This window comes from Moschus berezovskii, chromosome 6 (assembly GCF_049115385.1).
Source record: "Moschus berezovskii isolate FMDL1 chromosome 6, NW_MosBer_1.0, whole genome shotgun sequence".
Lineage (NCBI taxonomy): Eukaryota > Metazoa > Chordata > Mammalia > Artiodactyla > Moschidae > Moschus > Moschus berezovskii.
The window spans coordinates 105,583,813-105,600,729 of NC_142465.1; the positions used below are offsets into that span (position 1 = coordinate 105,583,813).

General features: G+C 38.8%; 1 protein-coding gene across 2 annotated transcripts in view; it reads left to right on the top strand.

The window, feature by feature from the left end:
- Positions 1-16,917, top strand: part of A2M (alpha-2-macroglobulin) — a 66,383-nt gene that overhangs the window by 39,704 nt on the left and 9,762 nt on the right. For both annotated transcript variants that reach the window (XM_055395090.2, XM_055395089.2), the window contains exons 14-26: positions 652-794; positions 1,790-1,939; positions 4,276-4,443; positions 4,906-5,011; positions 5,683-5,803; positions 8,429-8,657; positions 9,455-9,581; positions 9,943-10,064; positions 10,429-10,480; positions 14,498-14,581; positions 14,875-15,051; positions 15,375-15,462; positions 16,625-16,781. In XM_055395090.2, coding sequence (XP_055251065.2) covers positions 652-794; positions 1,790-1,939; positions 4,276-4,443; positions 4,906-5,011; positions 5,683-5,803; positions 8,429-8,657; positions 9,455-9,581; positions 9,943-10,064; positions 10,429-10,480; positions 14,498-14,581; positions 14,875-15,051; positions 15,375-15,462; positions 16,625-16,781 — 1,724 coding nt within the window. The remainder of the gene's footprint in view (positions 1-651; positions 795-1,789; positions 1,940-4,275; positions 4,444-4,905; positions 5,012-5,682; positions 5,804-8,428; positions 8,658-9,454; positions 9,582-9,942; positions 10,065-10,428; positions 10,481-14,497; positions 14,582-14,874; positions 15,052-15,374; positions 15,463-16,624; positions 16,782-16,917) is intronic.

A 16,917-nucleotide genomic window follows, 5' to 3' on the forward strand; every position in this document is an offset into this window, starting at 1 on the left:
ATACTTGGTTCATAGAAAGTTAGAGGATATAAGGGTAAATACAATGCATTAAACTCTTACTATTATATCTCACAACTTCAAGTTCTATTTTCTTCTCCACTGTGAAGTCTAGATCAAATGGAAGCCAAGCAGATGTCTCCACATCCTTAGATAACATCAGAATTTTATACAGATGAACTCAAGCTTAAAACTGGGGAGAAATCATTATGTGATTTTCAGAGACGAGAAGACTTTGATAAAGTTTTTTTAAGCCAGTTCTTAGAGGTAGTCATCCATTTATTGCATCTACTATTTCTTGTATCTGCTACATCTACTGGGCTTCCCTGGTGGCTCTGTGGTAAAGAAATCACCTGCCAAACAGGAGACTTGGGTTCAATCCCAGGGTCAGGAAGAGCCCCTGGAGAAGGAAATGGCAACCCACTCCAGTATTCTTGCCTGGGAACTCCCATGGACAGAGAAGCCTGGTGGGCTATAGTTCATGGGGTCACAGTGAGTCAGACAGGACGTAGCAACTAAACAACATTACATTACTAATAGAGTCATTAGCCAAACCAGGCTTCTAAAATGACTTTGTACTGATACAACAGAAAAGCATTATTTTAGCCTTGAACTCTAACCCTTGATCACTTCCTTATTGTCTCTGTGCTCCAGTGCAAGGCCGTTTTTCCTTGTCAGTCCCCGTGAAGTCAGACATCGCTCCTGTCGCTAGGCTGCTCATCTATGCCATTTTACCTGATGGAGAAGTGGTAGGGGATTCTGCAAGATATGAGGTTGAACACTGTCTGACCAACAAGGTAAGTGTTTTATATGGTAAATTTTTCAACATTTAAAACTAGAAGTTACTATCACTATCAATTCTTTTCTACACTCGAGCATTGGGGTCAAAGGGGTTAAATGAATTCTCCAGAAATTTTCAGCAAGGTGATGGCAGATCACACTAAGAAGCCAGGTCAAGAGAAAAACAAATATCATATATTAACACGTATTTTTGAAATCTAGGAAAATGGTACAGATGAACTATTTGCAGGGCAGGAATAGAGAATGCAGATGTAGAAGACAGATGTGTGAACAAGGAGAGGGTAAGGAGGGTTGGATGAATTGGGAGATTAGGATTGATGTGTACGCACTAGCATGTGTAAAACAGCTAGTGGGAAGCTGCTGTAAGGGACAGGGAGCTCAGCCTGATGCTCTGTGATGACCTGGATGGGTGTTGGGGGAGGGGGGTGGGAGGGAGGTCCACGAGGGAAGGGATATATGTATACATAGAGCTGATTCACTTCATTGCACAACAGACTCTAACACAACATTGTAAAGGAACTATACTACAATTAAAAAAAAGAAAGAAGCCATGTTGCTTGACACCTGGCACAAAATCTCCGTGCATTATCTCTTACCCAGTTCACAGTACCTTGCTCCCTTCTTTTATGGTGAAGTGTTGGGAAATATGTAACCAAGTTTGTAAGACTACAAAAGAGCCAAAGAAAAATACAAGACTGTCTAGGACTATTTGCATTCTAGCCACAGTTAATGAACACCTCATCATGTATCAAAGGTAGAAATTGGAGTCTCAAATTTAATAACTTATAAAAATAGATAACATTATAATGGCTCAACTGATAAATATCAGAGTGACAAATATGGAATCAAAGGCCTCAAGACTCATGTGGCACCAAACATCAAGAAAGTCAGAGTGATTTTGCACCAAATTTGAGGAACACCCAGGAAAGTGTGGTGAATCCATGGATCAATGAGGAAATTTGTTCTTCTGACTTTGTCCCCAATTCCACAGGTGGGTTTGAACTTCAGCCCCAGGCAAAGTTTCCCGGCCTCCCAGGCCCACCTGCGAGTCACCGCTTCCCCTCAGTCCCTCTGCGCCCTCCGCGCCGTGGACCAAAGTGTGCTGCTCATGAGGCCCGAAGCCGAGCTCTCCGTGGCCACGGTGAGTTCCGTGAGCTCCAGGGGCCAGCAAGGGCCCCACGGGCGGCTCAGAGCAAGGACAGTGGGGTGGGTTCCAGTAAAGTTGTATTTATCTAGGAGTTCATCATTTTGAGCTCGTTCATGTGCACTGTTTTCTGGTGAGGAAGATATCACATATGAATATATAGCTATAAATGATGCACCATCCAAAATCCCTGATATCAAACAGCTTTATGAACCGAATAATAAGAGTTTTCAAACTAGTTTCAATATTTCAAAAGGTCTAACAGAAGTGGTACATATATCTGCACTAAGACTGCACAGGCTAAATGAAATATCAAATTTTTATAAGAATTGTATTATGTAAACACGGGGTGAATTCATATCAATGTATGGCAAAACCAACCAATATAATATTGTAAAATAATTTGCCTCCAATAAAAAATAAATTAATTACAAAAAAAAAAAAAAAGAATTGTATCAGTTGTAACATTGCATTTCCCAAGATGAACACAGTTTCTGAAGGAAGATCTATATTGTCTCTGATGAATAAAAATTAGGAAAAATTGATTGCTGTGTGACAAATGACATTAATAAATGAAACCTTTTAAAATATTGGGTTAGGGGATTTCCCTGGTGGTCCAGTGGCTAAACTCCGACCTCCCAAAGCAGGAGTCTGGGGTTTGATCCTGGTCAGGAAACTAGATTCCCTCATGCTCAACTAAGACCCAACACAACCAAATAAATAAATACTAAAAAAGAAAATAATAATAATACATAGATAAATAAATGAAATAAAATACTGGGCTAATAGGAAAAATAACAAAAGAATATGCTGAGTGTAACAACAAGAAACTACTTAATGTGTCCCAATAGTAGTTTGCCCATTTCTTCAAACTTTCAGTGAGGCCAAATGGAATACCTCTTACTTAAGTTTTTTTTACTATCAAAATTTTATAAAGGGAAAGTTATGTTTTTTCTTCCCTACAAGAGAAAATTATAAGTAAAGGACTTTTTGGTCCTTCCAATGGTATTTAATTAAAAATCTTAAGATACTTCTAAAGGAAATTTTAAATGCATAGTGGAAGCAAGAAATATGTGGGCAAATTAATGTTTTATGCTTATATAACATAATTTCATAGTTCTCAAAATTTTTTTAAATTATAACAACCTCAGTGGATAGATAAGGCAGAAGATTCTACTAGTTTGTTAATAATAAAATAGACACTTTCAGGTATTTAGGAGCAGACCTGGGTTAGAACAAGAGTTCCTCTCAATCTGTGATAATGTTTCAGTAATGAAATGCCTGCAGCCAGTAGCATAAGTCATTCAGTCCACACATACTTATTTAGTGCCTACTGTGTTCTGGATGTGCCTACTGTGTGCCTAAATTCTGGGGATCTCAATAGTGAGCTACTAGGAAGAAAAAAATCTATATACTCATGGATCTTACATTTTTGTAGGTGAGACAAACGATAATTACATTATACACTTTCGAGAAAAATAAAGCAGAGTAAGCAGACAGAGATGCTGAGAGGGAGCTGCCTTTGAGAAAGTGTTTCATTTCATTGTGCTACTCACTTTGTGAATCTAGTCTTGTCAAACAATTTTGTCAGGGTTTTTATGTTTGTTTTCTTCCTGTTGAAGTGAATTTGCAAGTATCATTTTCAGTATTCTACAATCAAAGTTTATGTATTTTATAAAGATATGGAGCGTTTTGTTCCCATCATTAATACTAAGAAAATACCATCCTGACCTATAGAGAGGATATAGGCTTATCCATGTGCCTGTTTAGAACATGCATCATTTACTTTGTTATACACTGAGTCTGTTGCTAACCACTAGGTAGAGACAAAACTATTACTTAATTCTCTCACCCCAAAGTGTTACACAATCTGTCAAGTACAGCAAACCTCAATTTCTCTTAATTAAATTTTATTTCATTCCAACATAGAGTCTAGGGTTTGTCCCTGAATTATGTAACAAAGGATTATGATCTTTGGATCCTTGGATAGAAATGTTTTGGGTTTATTTTTTTTCCCTAACACTGTTAAACATCTTCAAAATCATCTTCTCTATAAATTATCTAAGCAACAGAGCCACTCAAAGAAAGTCTGGCAGTGATTAATCTTTTCTTTTCTCCTTGAACTTAAGAAAAAGAAGCCACAAATAATTTTGGCCTTTTTTTTAAATTGTTTAAGCCTTTTGTGGGGGGATGGTGCCCCCCCTACACTGCACAGCATGTGGGATCTTAGCTCCCCAACCAGGGATCAAACTCAAGCCCCCTGCCTTGGAAGCATGGACTCAACCACTGGGCCTCCACGGAAGTCTTTAATTTTGTCCTTTGCATTTATACAGGTTTATAACCTGCTACCAGTCAAGGACCTCAGTAGTTTCCCCTCAAGTGTAAATCAACAGGAGGAAGACAATGAAGACTGCATCAGTCATGACAATGTCTATATCAATGGAATCATGTATTCCCCAGTATCAAATACAAATGAAAAAGATATGTATAGCTTCCTACGGGTAAGTCCCTTATACTACTGATGGTCACTTCTTAAGGTTCACAAAATATTATCCATAGAAAGAATATTTATTTTAATGCTTCCGTATCACAGCTGAGGGCAATGGAACAGAGAGAGGTCAAGTAACCTCTCCAATGTCTACTAATAGTAGCAGATCTGCAAGAGCAACATAACTAGTACTGGAACTTCTGGGACTATTAAGCTAATTTTGTTTTGTCTTTTTACCAAAATTCATTGCCTTGTGATATTTATAAATATCATATATGTAAAATAAAATTACCTTTCAAAGAGGTTTAAAACCAGAATAAAATTATCTCTTTATCAGTTTCCTTTCTACTCGTGTGAACATAAAAGTTTAATATTAACCTAGCTGGATTATTTGTTAATTTCTATGAAAAGAAGAATGGGTACATACATATTTTAAAATATTGATGTACTGATTTGGTTATGATTTCCTTTACAGGATATGGGCTTGAAGGCATTCACCAACTCAAAGATTCATAAACCCAAGATATGTCCACAGCCTGAACAATATAGAATACAGCCTCAAAGACTATTAGCTTCTCCAGGTAAAAAATTAATTAATTGCCTAATATATTGAACCAAATAAAATAATTATTTAAAAAAGATAAAATGTGATGAGATTAACCAAAAAGAACTTGTGATTCAAGACATGGAGAGCAGAATTGTGTTGCCCAGAGGGAAGGAAGAGTTGGAGAGGGGTGAACTGGGAGTTTAGGGTTAGTAGATGCAAACTAATATATATAGGATGGATAAAAATTGGGAAATGAAGAGCTTTTTAAATTCTTGATCCTCTCATTCCTACAAACTATTTCTCAAAGCCACTGTCATAATGTCTGAGTATGGTTTTTCTTTGCTCCTGCAGAGGAGCAGACCAAATCCAGACCTCAAGTCATAACCCTCACCACTTAGAACAACATGCAGTGGCTGCAGAGCCTCCTTTCTGCCTCTAGGTCTCCTTTCACAGACTATCCAAGACTCTTTCTGCTTCTGGTTCTCACTGTTCTCTGACTGGGGCTCACTTCCCCCAGCTCACTTATAGCTTACTGTAATACTTCAGAATTCACCTAAAAATATCACCTCCTCCAAGAAGCCTTCCCTTAACCCAAATGTCCTTTCCCAGTTCCTATCTTTTTCATCACCCTATTTCTTTTGTAGCACTTATTACAATCTCTCATAAGCTTTATCTTTATAGTTATTGTTACTGTTTCCTCCACAGTCATAGCTGAAATGGGAAGAGATAGTGATTTTATGCATTTTGAGGATACTTCAGCGCCTCCCACAGAGACTGTGCGAAAGTACTTCCCTGAGACATGGATCTGGGACTTGGTGGTTGTAAGGTAAGCAACTTCTTTTAAATTACTTATTTTATATTTATTTTATTTTCATTTATTATTTATTATTGACTCCGCTGGGTCTTCCTTGCTGTGCACAGGCAATTTCTCTGTAGTATGCAGTGCTGTCTGATAGCATTTACCCATTGTAGAATGTCTTTCAAAATTGGAGTCAGTCCTCTCAAACTCTGCCATGGCTTTGGCAACTAAGTTTATGTAATATTCTAACTCTTTTGTTGTCATTTCAACAATTTACAGTATCTTCCACAGGAGTAGTCTCCATCTCAGGAAACCACTTTCTTTGCTCATCCATAGAAAGCAACTCCTTATCCATTTAAGTTTTAACAGGAGATTGCAGCAGTATGGTCACATCTTCAGGCTGCACTTCTAATTCTGGTTCTCTTGCTATTTACACCACATCTGCAGTTACTTCCTCCACTGAAGTCTTAACCCCTAAAAGTCATCCATGAGAGTCAGAATCCACTTTTTTCACTCTCTTGTTAGTGTTAATAGTCTGACCTCTTTCTATGAATCACGAATGTTCTCAATGGCACCTAGAATGGTGAATCCTTTCCAAAAGGTTATCAATTGACTTTGCCCAGATCCATAGAGGAATCAACCATATATGGCAGCTAAAGCCTTATAACATATATTCCTTAAAGAATGAGACTTGAAAGTCAAAACTACTTCTTGACCCATGGACTTCAAAGATCATTGTGTTAGCAGGCATGATGACAACATTAATCTCATTGAGCATCTCCATCAGAGCTCTTGGGAGACCAGGTACATCATCAATGAGCAGCAGTATTTTGAAAGGGATCTTTTCTTTCTAAGCAGTAGGTCTCAACAGAGGGGTTAAAATATTCAGTAAACCATGTTGTAAACAGATGTTCTATCATACAGGCTCTGTTGTTCCATTTATAGAGCACAGGCAGAGTCGATTTAATATAATTCTGAAGGGCCCTAAGATCTTCAGAATGATAAATGCGCACTGGTTTCAACTTCAAGTCACCAGTTGCATTAGCCCCTAACTAGGGAGTCTGCCCGTCCTTTGAAGATTTGAAGTCATACATTGACTTTTCCTCTCCAGCTATGAAAGTCCTAGTTGGCATGTTCTTACAACATAAGGCTGTCTCATCTACATTTAAAAATCTGTCATTTAGTATAGTCACTTTCACTAATTATCTTCTGGATAACTTGCAGCAGCTTCTATATCAGCACTTGCTATATCACCTTGAGCTTTTATGTTATAGAGTTGACTTCTTTCCTTAAGCCTCATGAAGCATTCTCTGCCAGCTTCGAACTCTTCTGCAGCTCCCTTACCTCTCTCACCCTACAAAGAATTGAAGAGAGTTGAACCAAAGAGAGTTGGGGCCTTGCCTGGATCAGGCTTTGGCTTCAGGAAATGTTGTGGCTGGTTTGGTCTTCTCTCCAAATCACTTAAATTTTCTCTATGTCAAGCAGTAAGGCTGATTTTCTATCTTATCATCTAAGTGTTTACCCAAGTAGTACTTTTAATTTCCTTTAAGAACTTTCCTGAGGATTCATAACTTGGCTAACTGGTGGAAGAGGCCTAGCTTCTGACTGAATTCCCCACAAAGCTTAATCATTCCTAGCTTTTTTAACAATTGCATTTATTTATTTTTGGCTGTACTGGGTCTTTGTTGCTGCATGCAGGTTTTATCTCGTTGCAGAGAGTGGAGGCTACTCTTTGTGTGGTGTGTGGGCTTCTTATTGCAATGGCCACTCTTGTTGTGGAACATGGGCTCTAGAGCATGGGCTCAGTAGTTGCACACTGGCTTAGTTGCCTGGGGCATGTGGGATCTTCCCAGACCAGGATCAAACCCATGTCCCCTGCATTGGCAGGTCAATTCTTAACCACTGGAACACCAGGGAAACCCTATTTCTAGCTTTTGGTTTATTAAAGTGAGAGGTGTGCAATTCTTCCTTTCATTGAACACTTACAGGCCATCCTAGGGTTCTTAATTGTCCTAATTTCGGTATTGTTGTATCTCAAGGAATAGGGAAGCCTGAGAAGAGGAAGAGAGTTGGGGGAATGGCTGGTCAGTGGAGCAGTCAGACACACACAGCATTTATCTATTAAGTTTGCTGTCTTATATGGGTGCAGTTCATGGGACCCCAAAACAATTAAAATAGTAACACCAAAAATTAATGATCACCGATCACCACAACAAATATAATAATAATGTAAAAGTTTGAAATTTTGAGAGAATTACTTCAGAGACCTGAAGTGAGCAAAGGCTGGTAGAAAAATGACACCAATAGACTTGTTTGACACAGGATAGCCACAATTTGTTAAAAAACACAGAACTGTAAAGCACAATAAAACGAGATATGCCTGTATTTGGGCTTCCCTGGTGGCTCAGTGTAAAGAACTGCCTGCCAACGTAGGAGAAACGGGTTCAATCCCTGAGTCAGGAAGATCCCCTGAGGAAGGGAATGGCAACACACACAGTGTTTTTGCCTCGAGAATCCCATGGACAGAGGATCCTGGTGGGCTATGGTCCACAGAGTCTCAAAGAGTTGGACACAACTTAGCAACTAAACGCAACAACAAGGCCTGTGTTTTAACTGCTTGCTTTTTGTTTTTCGCATGGCCGTCCTCCCCAGCTCTTCAGGTGTGCATGAAGCAGAAGTAACGGTCCCTGATACCATCACTGAGTGGAAGGCGGGGGCCCTCTGCCTGTCCAGTGACACTGGCCTCGGTCTCTCTCCGACCACCTCCCTCCGAGTCTTCCAGCCCTTCTTTGTGGAGCTCACAATGCCCTACTCTGTGATCCGTGGAGAGGCCTTCACACTCAAGGCCACAGTGTTAAACTACCTTCCCAAATGCATCCAGGTAATGACCTCTCTTTCTTAAATTGAACATAGGATAACCATCCAATAAATTAAAAACTGCATTCCTGGGAATACTGACAAACTTCTTATTTATAAGATGGGCTCACCAGGAGAGAATACTGTCAGAAATATTCAGGTATTATATGACCGCAGTTTCTGATATCTCCAAATACCAAATGACAATGTAAAACAAGGTTCTGACCGTATCATAATCCTCATGTCTTCTGTTCTCCAAGATTTCAACCTATGCATTCCCATATATTAATATTTAATTTTTCATATATGATTAATTATATTAAACTTAATTTTTACATCTCACCATAACTGTTTCTAAATCTTATACTCTGCTGGGAGACCTGAAGGTGTGGTTGAGATCCTAAGCCAAGAGAGTGGGAAAGAGGTTCAGGAGGAAGGGGATATGTGTACACTTAAGGCTCATGCACATTGTTGTATGGCAGAAACTAACACAACACTGTAGAGCAATTATCCTCCAATTAAAAATAAATTAAAAAAAAAAAATCTTAAGCCAAAGGAGTAGAGCTTCCACAGGCAACAAACCTACTATCATGACTTTTCTTCACCTCTGCTCCTACCACGTGAAAGAGCAGATTACCCCCAAATACTAAGATTTAGGTGTCAGATCTACCCATAAGATGCTCAGTCTTCATTTATATTATCTTCAGTGTTAGGCAACCTGAAATCTACTTAATCCCCCAAAGTGCTTTATTTTAAGCCATTCCCTCTTTGGTCCCCTTTTCCTCTGGTTCATTTGTCTCTTTGTCTCACCCATGGTTTCAGATCAGTGTGCACCTAGAAGCCTCCCCTGCATTCCTGGCTGTTCCAGAAGAGAAGGAACAAGAGACTCACTGCATCTGTGGGAATGGCCGGCAGACCGTGTCCTGGGCGGTAACCCCGAAGTCCTTAGGTGAGAGACAGCCTCCCATAGGCAGTTCTCTACCTGCTGCTGCTGCTGCTGCTGCTTGTATATATCTATGGGATCCTTATATCCAGGCAAAGAATGTGCCCCCTCTCCACCAGACAGTAGAATATCTTTCTCTCTTTCATTCTAAGATGTTTAGAAGGATACCCCGTTTCCCTCACCTCCATCTCCACCTTGGATTCTCAGTATCATTAGCCTCTAGTCTATGCGACTTCCATTCCTGTGCCTATATTTTTATAAACCAAAACAAAACATCACAGAGCATTAAACATGTATAAACCTTGGGGTTTGGAGTCACTGAAGGAGACAGAGATGGCGCTCATCTCTACTGGTTCCAATTTTCTAGGAAATGTGAATTTCACAGTGAGTGCAGAGGCAGTGGAGTCTCAAGAGCTGTGTGGGAGTGAGATGCCTGTGGTCCCTGAGCATGGAAGGAAAGACACAATCATCAAGCCCCTGTTGGTTGAAGTAAGTAAGCCTGCTTTTTTTTTTTTTTTTTTTTGATGGGTCACCATGAGTCAAGGAAAACAGTGGTAAATCCAGTTGGAGTTCCTGATTTTGGGTAAGAAGGACTAAATAATATATGATCATGTGATATTTCACAATATGATTCTCTCTCTTTGTCTCTCTCTCATCTCTACCTCTCTTGATTTAACTTTATAATTCCCCTCCCTTTCCCATCTATCAATTTGTCTCCTTCATATATTGCTTACACTTAAGCAATTCGTTTGTATAATACATTGGAAAATCAGTTCCAATACTGTTCTTCATCAAGAAGCCTGTAGTTCCCCTATGTCCTGAAAGTCATTTCTTTTTTTCTTTCCACCTAAAGCCTGAAGGACTAGAGAAGGAAGTAACATTCAACTCCCTGCTTTGTCCATCAGGTAAGACTCAGCCATCATAATTAAAATGACGTTGACTAGAGTAAAATATTTGAAGTTCAAAGTGTTTTATATATACCCTTCCTACACTTTCCCTATGAGGTAAGACCCGAAGAACCATCAACCCATTTGGTAAGTGAGGAAACTGCTTCTTAAAGAGGCCAAGTAATTTGATCAGGGGACTATCCTTATTTCATGAATTCTGAGTCTTTATTTCTTAAGCACTTGCGCAACTATCAAAATGACCTTCTGACTAGTGTATGATGTGGTTATAGGTATTAATAGAAAGTGGGTAGATTCAAAATGAATATTGCCAAAGGGGATATTTTCTTGGATATTTAGTAATACAACATGGGTAGCATATGTATAGTATAATTATAATATACAATACAAGTAGCTGAATTGCTGAATTCAAGCCACTGCAACACCGAGTTTTGCATAGCTAACCACATTAGAGAACAAGGCTATGGTACCTCCTGAGACAAGATTTCCATAGCTTGTACCATTTGTCCTGTCAATATTTGGTGTCAATTCTAACATTCTATCAGTCATTCAAGAAGGAACTAAAGAAGCTTACAGTAAAGATATAGCTTTATCTTTGTGGAGAATTTCCTAGTCTAAATAAAAACATTTATAGAAATTCAGTACACTAAGAAATTTATCAGTGCAATATGTTCTTATCCCAAATCAATGTCTAATCAACATCATTTGTTGCCTTTCTCGTCATACTCACTTCTCTTTATAATATTTGCTGTCATGTCAAGACTTAACATATTATTATATGAAGTGTATTCTAAAAAACAAAATTGACTTATTATTTAGCCTTGTTTCAACATTTAAGTGAGCTTACTGCTTACTACCAAATCCATCATGGATTTTCCTCCATTTCTGAGTTTTTCATTTTGATTTCTCTCTCATGTGTCTAGGGCTAATAATCAGAGTTTTATTAAAATTAATTTTAATTACTCACATAATAAAAAAAATACTTTCTACTTAAAAAAAAACAAAACCTCATATTAAAGGCTATTGTCACCACCTTGAAATCTTTTTCAATACTTTAATGATTATCCATGTACATTTTTAAATAATACACTGATAAATTTGTTTCTGTATGTGTGATTTACATAAATGGATAAGTTTAATCATATAACTTGCTTTCTTTTTCACTCAAGGACTTTTATCTTAGAAATCTCTCCATGTTAAATTATAGATTTAGATAATTCCTTTTAATTTCAAACTATCACAGTTCTGCTTGGTTTTATAGCATTTCCCAAATTGGTTTTTCCAACTATTTGCTGGACTAGATAGATAGATGCCTCCTTGTGTATATATGCAAGTATATCTAAGGTAAATACCAAAATGTGAAATTCCTAATTAAGAGCCAGTAATGTATATTCTTAGTCTTAATAGAACTAAACAAAGTCTATTACCTAAATATGCTTCTTTTTCCATCAGTTTATATTATCCTACATGATCACCAGCATTTGTTACCATCAAAGTTTTTAAATTTTGACCAAAAATGTGGATGAAAAAAAGTATTGTTTCTTTAATTTACATTTGTCTAGTTGAAAATTCGGAAAAGGCGATGGCAAGCCACTCCAGTACTCTTGCCTGGAACATCCCATGGATGGAGCAGCCTGGTAGGCTGCAGTCCGTGGGGTCGCTATAGGTCAGACACGACTGAGCGACTTCACTTTCACTTTTCACTTTCACACATTGGAGAAGGAAATGGCAACCCACTCCAGTGTTCTTGCCTGGAGAATCCCAGGGACGGGGGAGCCTGGTGGGCTTCAGTCTATGGGGTCACACAGAGTCGGACACAACTGAAGTGACTTAGCAGCAGCAGCAGCAGTTGAAAATTAGGATGACTTTATTTTTGCACACTTATGAATTGCTTTCATATCCTTTGACCATTTTCAATATGTTGGAGTAGTTTGGGGTTTTTTTGGATTCAGTTGTATACATTGATTCTTTATCTATTGAGTAATTTGTAAATATTTCCTTTCATTTGGTAATTTGACTTTTTGTTTTGCTTATATCATCTGTTTTCTTACAAAAAGTTTTTTTAATGTAAGAGAATTTTTTGATATACAAGTAATATATAATTAATATAACTGTATATTTAGCACACAATTATGTATTTAACTACAGGATTAAATTTAACTACATGACAATGTAATTAATATAATTGATAGTACATACATAATTGATGTATCCTACTTAATGAGTTTGGAGGAAGTATACACTTGTGAAACTGTCAACACAATCTATACCATAAACTTATCCATCACTTTCAACCGTTTCCTCTCACTCTCTTATTATTATGTTTTTGTAATATAAGATATATCCTATTAGCAAATGTTTAGGTATACAATACAGTATTATTAACTCTAGGCACTACGCTTTACAATAGACCTCTTGAATCTATTCATCTTGTATAACTGATACTTTGTGCCCTTTGACAAAGATTTCATTATTAATCTATAAAGATGGGATGCAGTATGATGATAAATATTACAATTTTTTCTTTTCTTCTTCATGTCATTCACCAATATTAAAATGCCAGAAAATGTATGCTTATCAGCAACTATTAATTTCTTTTCAGTGAGTCAAATACTGCTCATCTTCACTCCTTGCCCCATGTCTAGGGTTTCCATAGAAATACTGTCTTCATATCTGGTGAAATGTGGTGGAAGTAAAGACTGAACATTAAGGTGGAACTCAGGAACTTTTGAGTGACAGCTGAAACCACCACTAAGATATTCTGACCATGCTGCTGCTGCTGCTAAGTCACTTCAGTTGTGTCCGACTCTGTGTGACCCCATAGACGGCAGCCCACCAGACTCCCCCGTCCCTGGGATTCTCCAGGGAAGAACACTGGAGTGGGTTGCCATTTCCTTCTCCAATGTGTGAAAGTGAAAAGTGAAAGTGAAGTCGCTCAGTCATGTCTGACTCGTAGCGACCCCATGGACTGCAGGCTACCAGGCTCCTCCGTCCATGGGATTTTCTAGGCAAGAGTACTGGAGTGGCATAGTTTGGTCTTAATGAAACTCACTGAGTCATGTTCGACTCTTTGCAACCCTATGGAATACACAGTCCATGGAATTCTCCAGGCCAGAATACTGAAGTGGGTAGCCTTTCCCTTCTCCAGGGGATCTTCCCAACCCAGGGATCGAACCCAGGTCTCCTGCATTGCAGGCAGATTCTTGACCAGCTGAGCCACAAGGGAAGCCCAAGAACACTGGAGTGGGTAGCCTATCTCTTCTCCAGTGGATCTTCCCAACCCAGGAATCAAACCAGGGTCTCATGCATTGCAGGCAGATTCTTTACCAACTGAGCTATCAGTTCAGTTCAGTCTCTCAGTCATGTCCGACTCTTTGCGACACCATGAATCACAGCACGCCAGGCCTCCCTGTCCATCACCAACTCCCAGAGTTCACTCAAACTCATGTCCATCAAGTCAGTGATGCCATCCAGCCATCTCATTCTCTGTCATCCCCGTTTCCTACCACCCCCAATCCCTCCCAGCATCAGAGTCTTCTCCAGTGACTCAACTCGTTGCATGAGGTGGCCAAAGTATTGGAGCTTCAGCTTCAGCATCAGTCCTTCCAATGAACACCCAGGATTGATCTCCTCCAGAATGGACTAGTTGGATCTCCTTGCAGTCCAAGGGATTCTCAAGAGTCTTCTTCAGTCAGGGAAGCCCAAGAAAACTAGATTTGGGGCTTTTCTTGTGGGGAATTACACAGAATCACAATGTAACAGGCTCTTGTCAATGTGTAGCCTTCTTTTGGCTACAATTCCACACACAAGGAGGCTGGGAAAGGAAAGCTTCTAGAAATCTCAGAATCCCATTCATATATATTGAAGATATTAAAAAACTGGAATATTAAAAGAGGGACAACTTTTCAGAAGACCTTTAGGCTCAAGGCATAGTTCTGGCTTCTGGGTCTTGGAGCTCTTTAGGAAGATATACGGTAGAAGTCATTTTCATCATGGCTGATTTGTTTCTTTCTCTAGGTGCTGAGGTGTCTGAACTAATATCTCTGAAGTTGCCACCAAATGTGGTGGAAGAATCTGCCCGAGCCTCCTTCTCAGTTTTGGGTGAGTCTCCAGCCCTAGGGGACTATAGAGGACTAGTGAACTGTATTAGACAATATCTACTATTTTTTCCATAAATATTTTCTCAAATATTTTAGCAGCTAAAATTTTAATTTCTTTGTTCTCTTCTCCTTTAGACTTATTTATTGCTTTTAATCATACTTCTGTTCTTAAAAGACTCACCCTTCCTAAAAATCCTCCTTTCTTTACCTTAGATAATTATTCATTTCTTCCTAATGATTCTGATACATTATAATCTATAAACTTTATGACTTCCGATCTCTCCCATTTCCTAGGAGACATATTAGGCTCTGCCATGCGAAACACCCAAAATCTCCTCCAAATGCCCTATGGTTGTGGAGAACAGAATATGGCCCTCTTTGCCCCTAACATCTATGTTCTGGATTATCTAAATGAGACACAGCAGCTGACTGCAGAGCTCAAGTCCAAGGCTATCCACTACCTCAACACTGGTGAGCGACTGAATAAGTATATGAAAACTTCGCAGTATTATTTTAACAACAGATTGGATTCTCCAGTAGGCTTGAGTTACTTATCCATTCTATGATGTGTAAATGTATCATTCTAGGATATTTACAATAATAAGACTACTATGACAGTTAATTTCATGGGACCTATCCAGTGTCCAACCTCCAATAAAATGTTTAGGACTCAGAACCATCCAACATACTGCAGCAGAATTTACAGAATAGCACAAGATGCCAGGGCATTTTGATGATTTGTATGGCCTTGCAATGTACAATCTATCATGTTGCTTATTAACCTTCCACTCCAGGTTACCAGAGACAGCTGCTCTACAAGCACTTCGATGGCTCTTACAGCACCTTTGGGGAGCATCATGGTAACAGTGAGGGCAATACTTGGTAAGGGAAAGACAGCTTTTTTGAGCTTCTATTTTTGTGTCAGCTCTCTTACATATATAATCAAAATTATATTCCCGTTAAGCCTATAGTTGGTTATACTTGATAAATATACAAGACTGGCAAGGTAACAAGCAAAAAAGCTGAGATTCAAATACACATATGTTAGACTTGTCCCCAGAATTCATCCTGTTCGTAATACACCAAGGTATTCTTTCTGAAATAGCTATTTTTTTTAAAAACAGCCTCCATAACCATGACTTTTTTAATGAGATAGCCAGTGACCATATCACATAACTTCCAAATAAACTGTGTTAACTTCAGTTTATGTTTTTAGATCAGATTCACTTTGATCACTAATAAACTCACTAATAGGAGGAAAGAAATGAGATGGTCCCAGTGATATCAAACATTATTTTAAAATCCCTAAGGTAGGAACGTCCCCAGGGGTCCAGAAGTGAAGACTGCCTTATAACACAGGCAATGCAGGTTCAATCTCTGGTTGGGGAGCTAAGATCCCACAAGCCTTATAAAACAGAAACAATATTGTAACAAACTCAATAATGACCTTTAAAATGGCCCACATCAAAAAAATCAAAAAAGAGATACCTCAGGCAAAACAGTGTCAGAAGGTACCACAGGTAAGACCTATATATGAGAAAATGCTACCATCTACAAAAGAAAATCACTAAAGATTTAAAGCCTTAATCAAACAGGAAAAACAAAAGTAACATTAGGAGTACAGCTGACCCTTGAAAAACATGCATGTTATGGGTGCTGACCTTCAGCAGTAGAAAATTCTACACTATCACGCTACAGTTGGCCCTCTGTAACCCAGTTGTCCATCCACAGGTTCAACCAAGCAGGGATCATGTAGTACTATAATACATATTTGTTAAAAAAAAAGACACACACACACAAAAAAAAAAAAAAAACATTGAATAAGTGGAATCATGCAGTTCAAACCATGTTGTTCAAGAGTCAACTGAACTAAATCCAGCAGACTCATCATGTAAAGGCAATGGAAGCTCTTAAGTACACAAGTGTGTCTGTTAGATGACTCACATCAGTGTGTGAGACGTGTCCTATGCAGGCTGCTGCTGTGAAGTGGTTATGAAACCACTGTACCAACATAGACGTGATCATCACTTCCTCTCCCCCGCAGGCTCACGGCCTTTGTACTGAAGAGTTTTGCCCAGGCTCGAGACTATATCTTCATTGATGAAGCATATATTACTGAAGCGCTCACCTGGCTGGCCCAAAAACAGAAGAGCAATGGCTGTTTCAGGAGTTCTGGGTCTCTGCTTAACAATGCCCTCAAGGTGAAGTGTTCCCAGGGCTGGTTTTTGTTTGTCCATTATACTGTCCACAAGGATAAGGAGAGGAAGTGATAACCTAAGGATTCCTTAAGGAAGGGATCAGATGAAAATAAAACCTGGATAGCAGCACCAGAAAGAG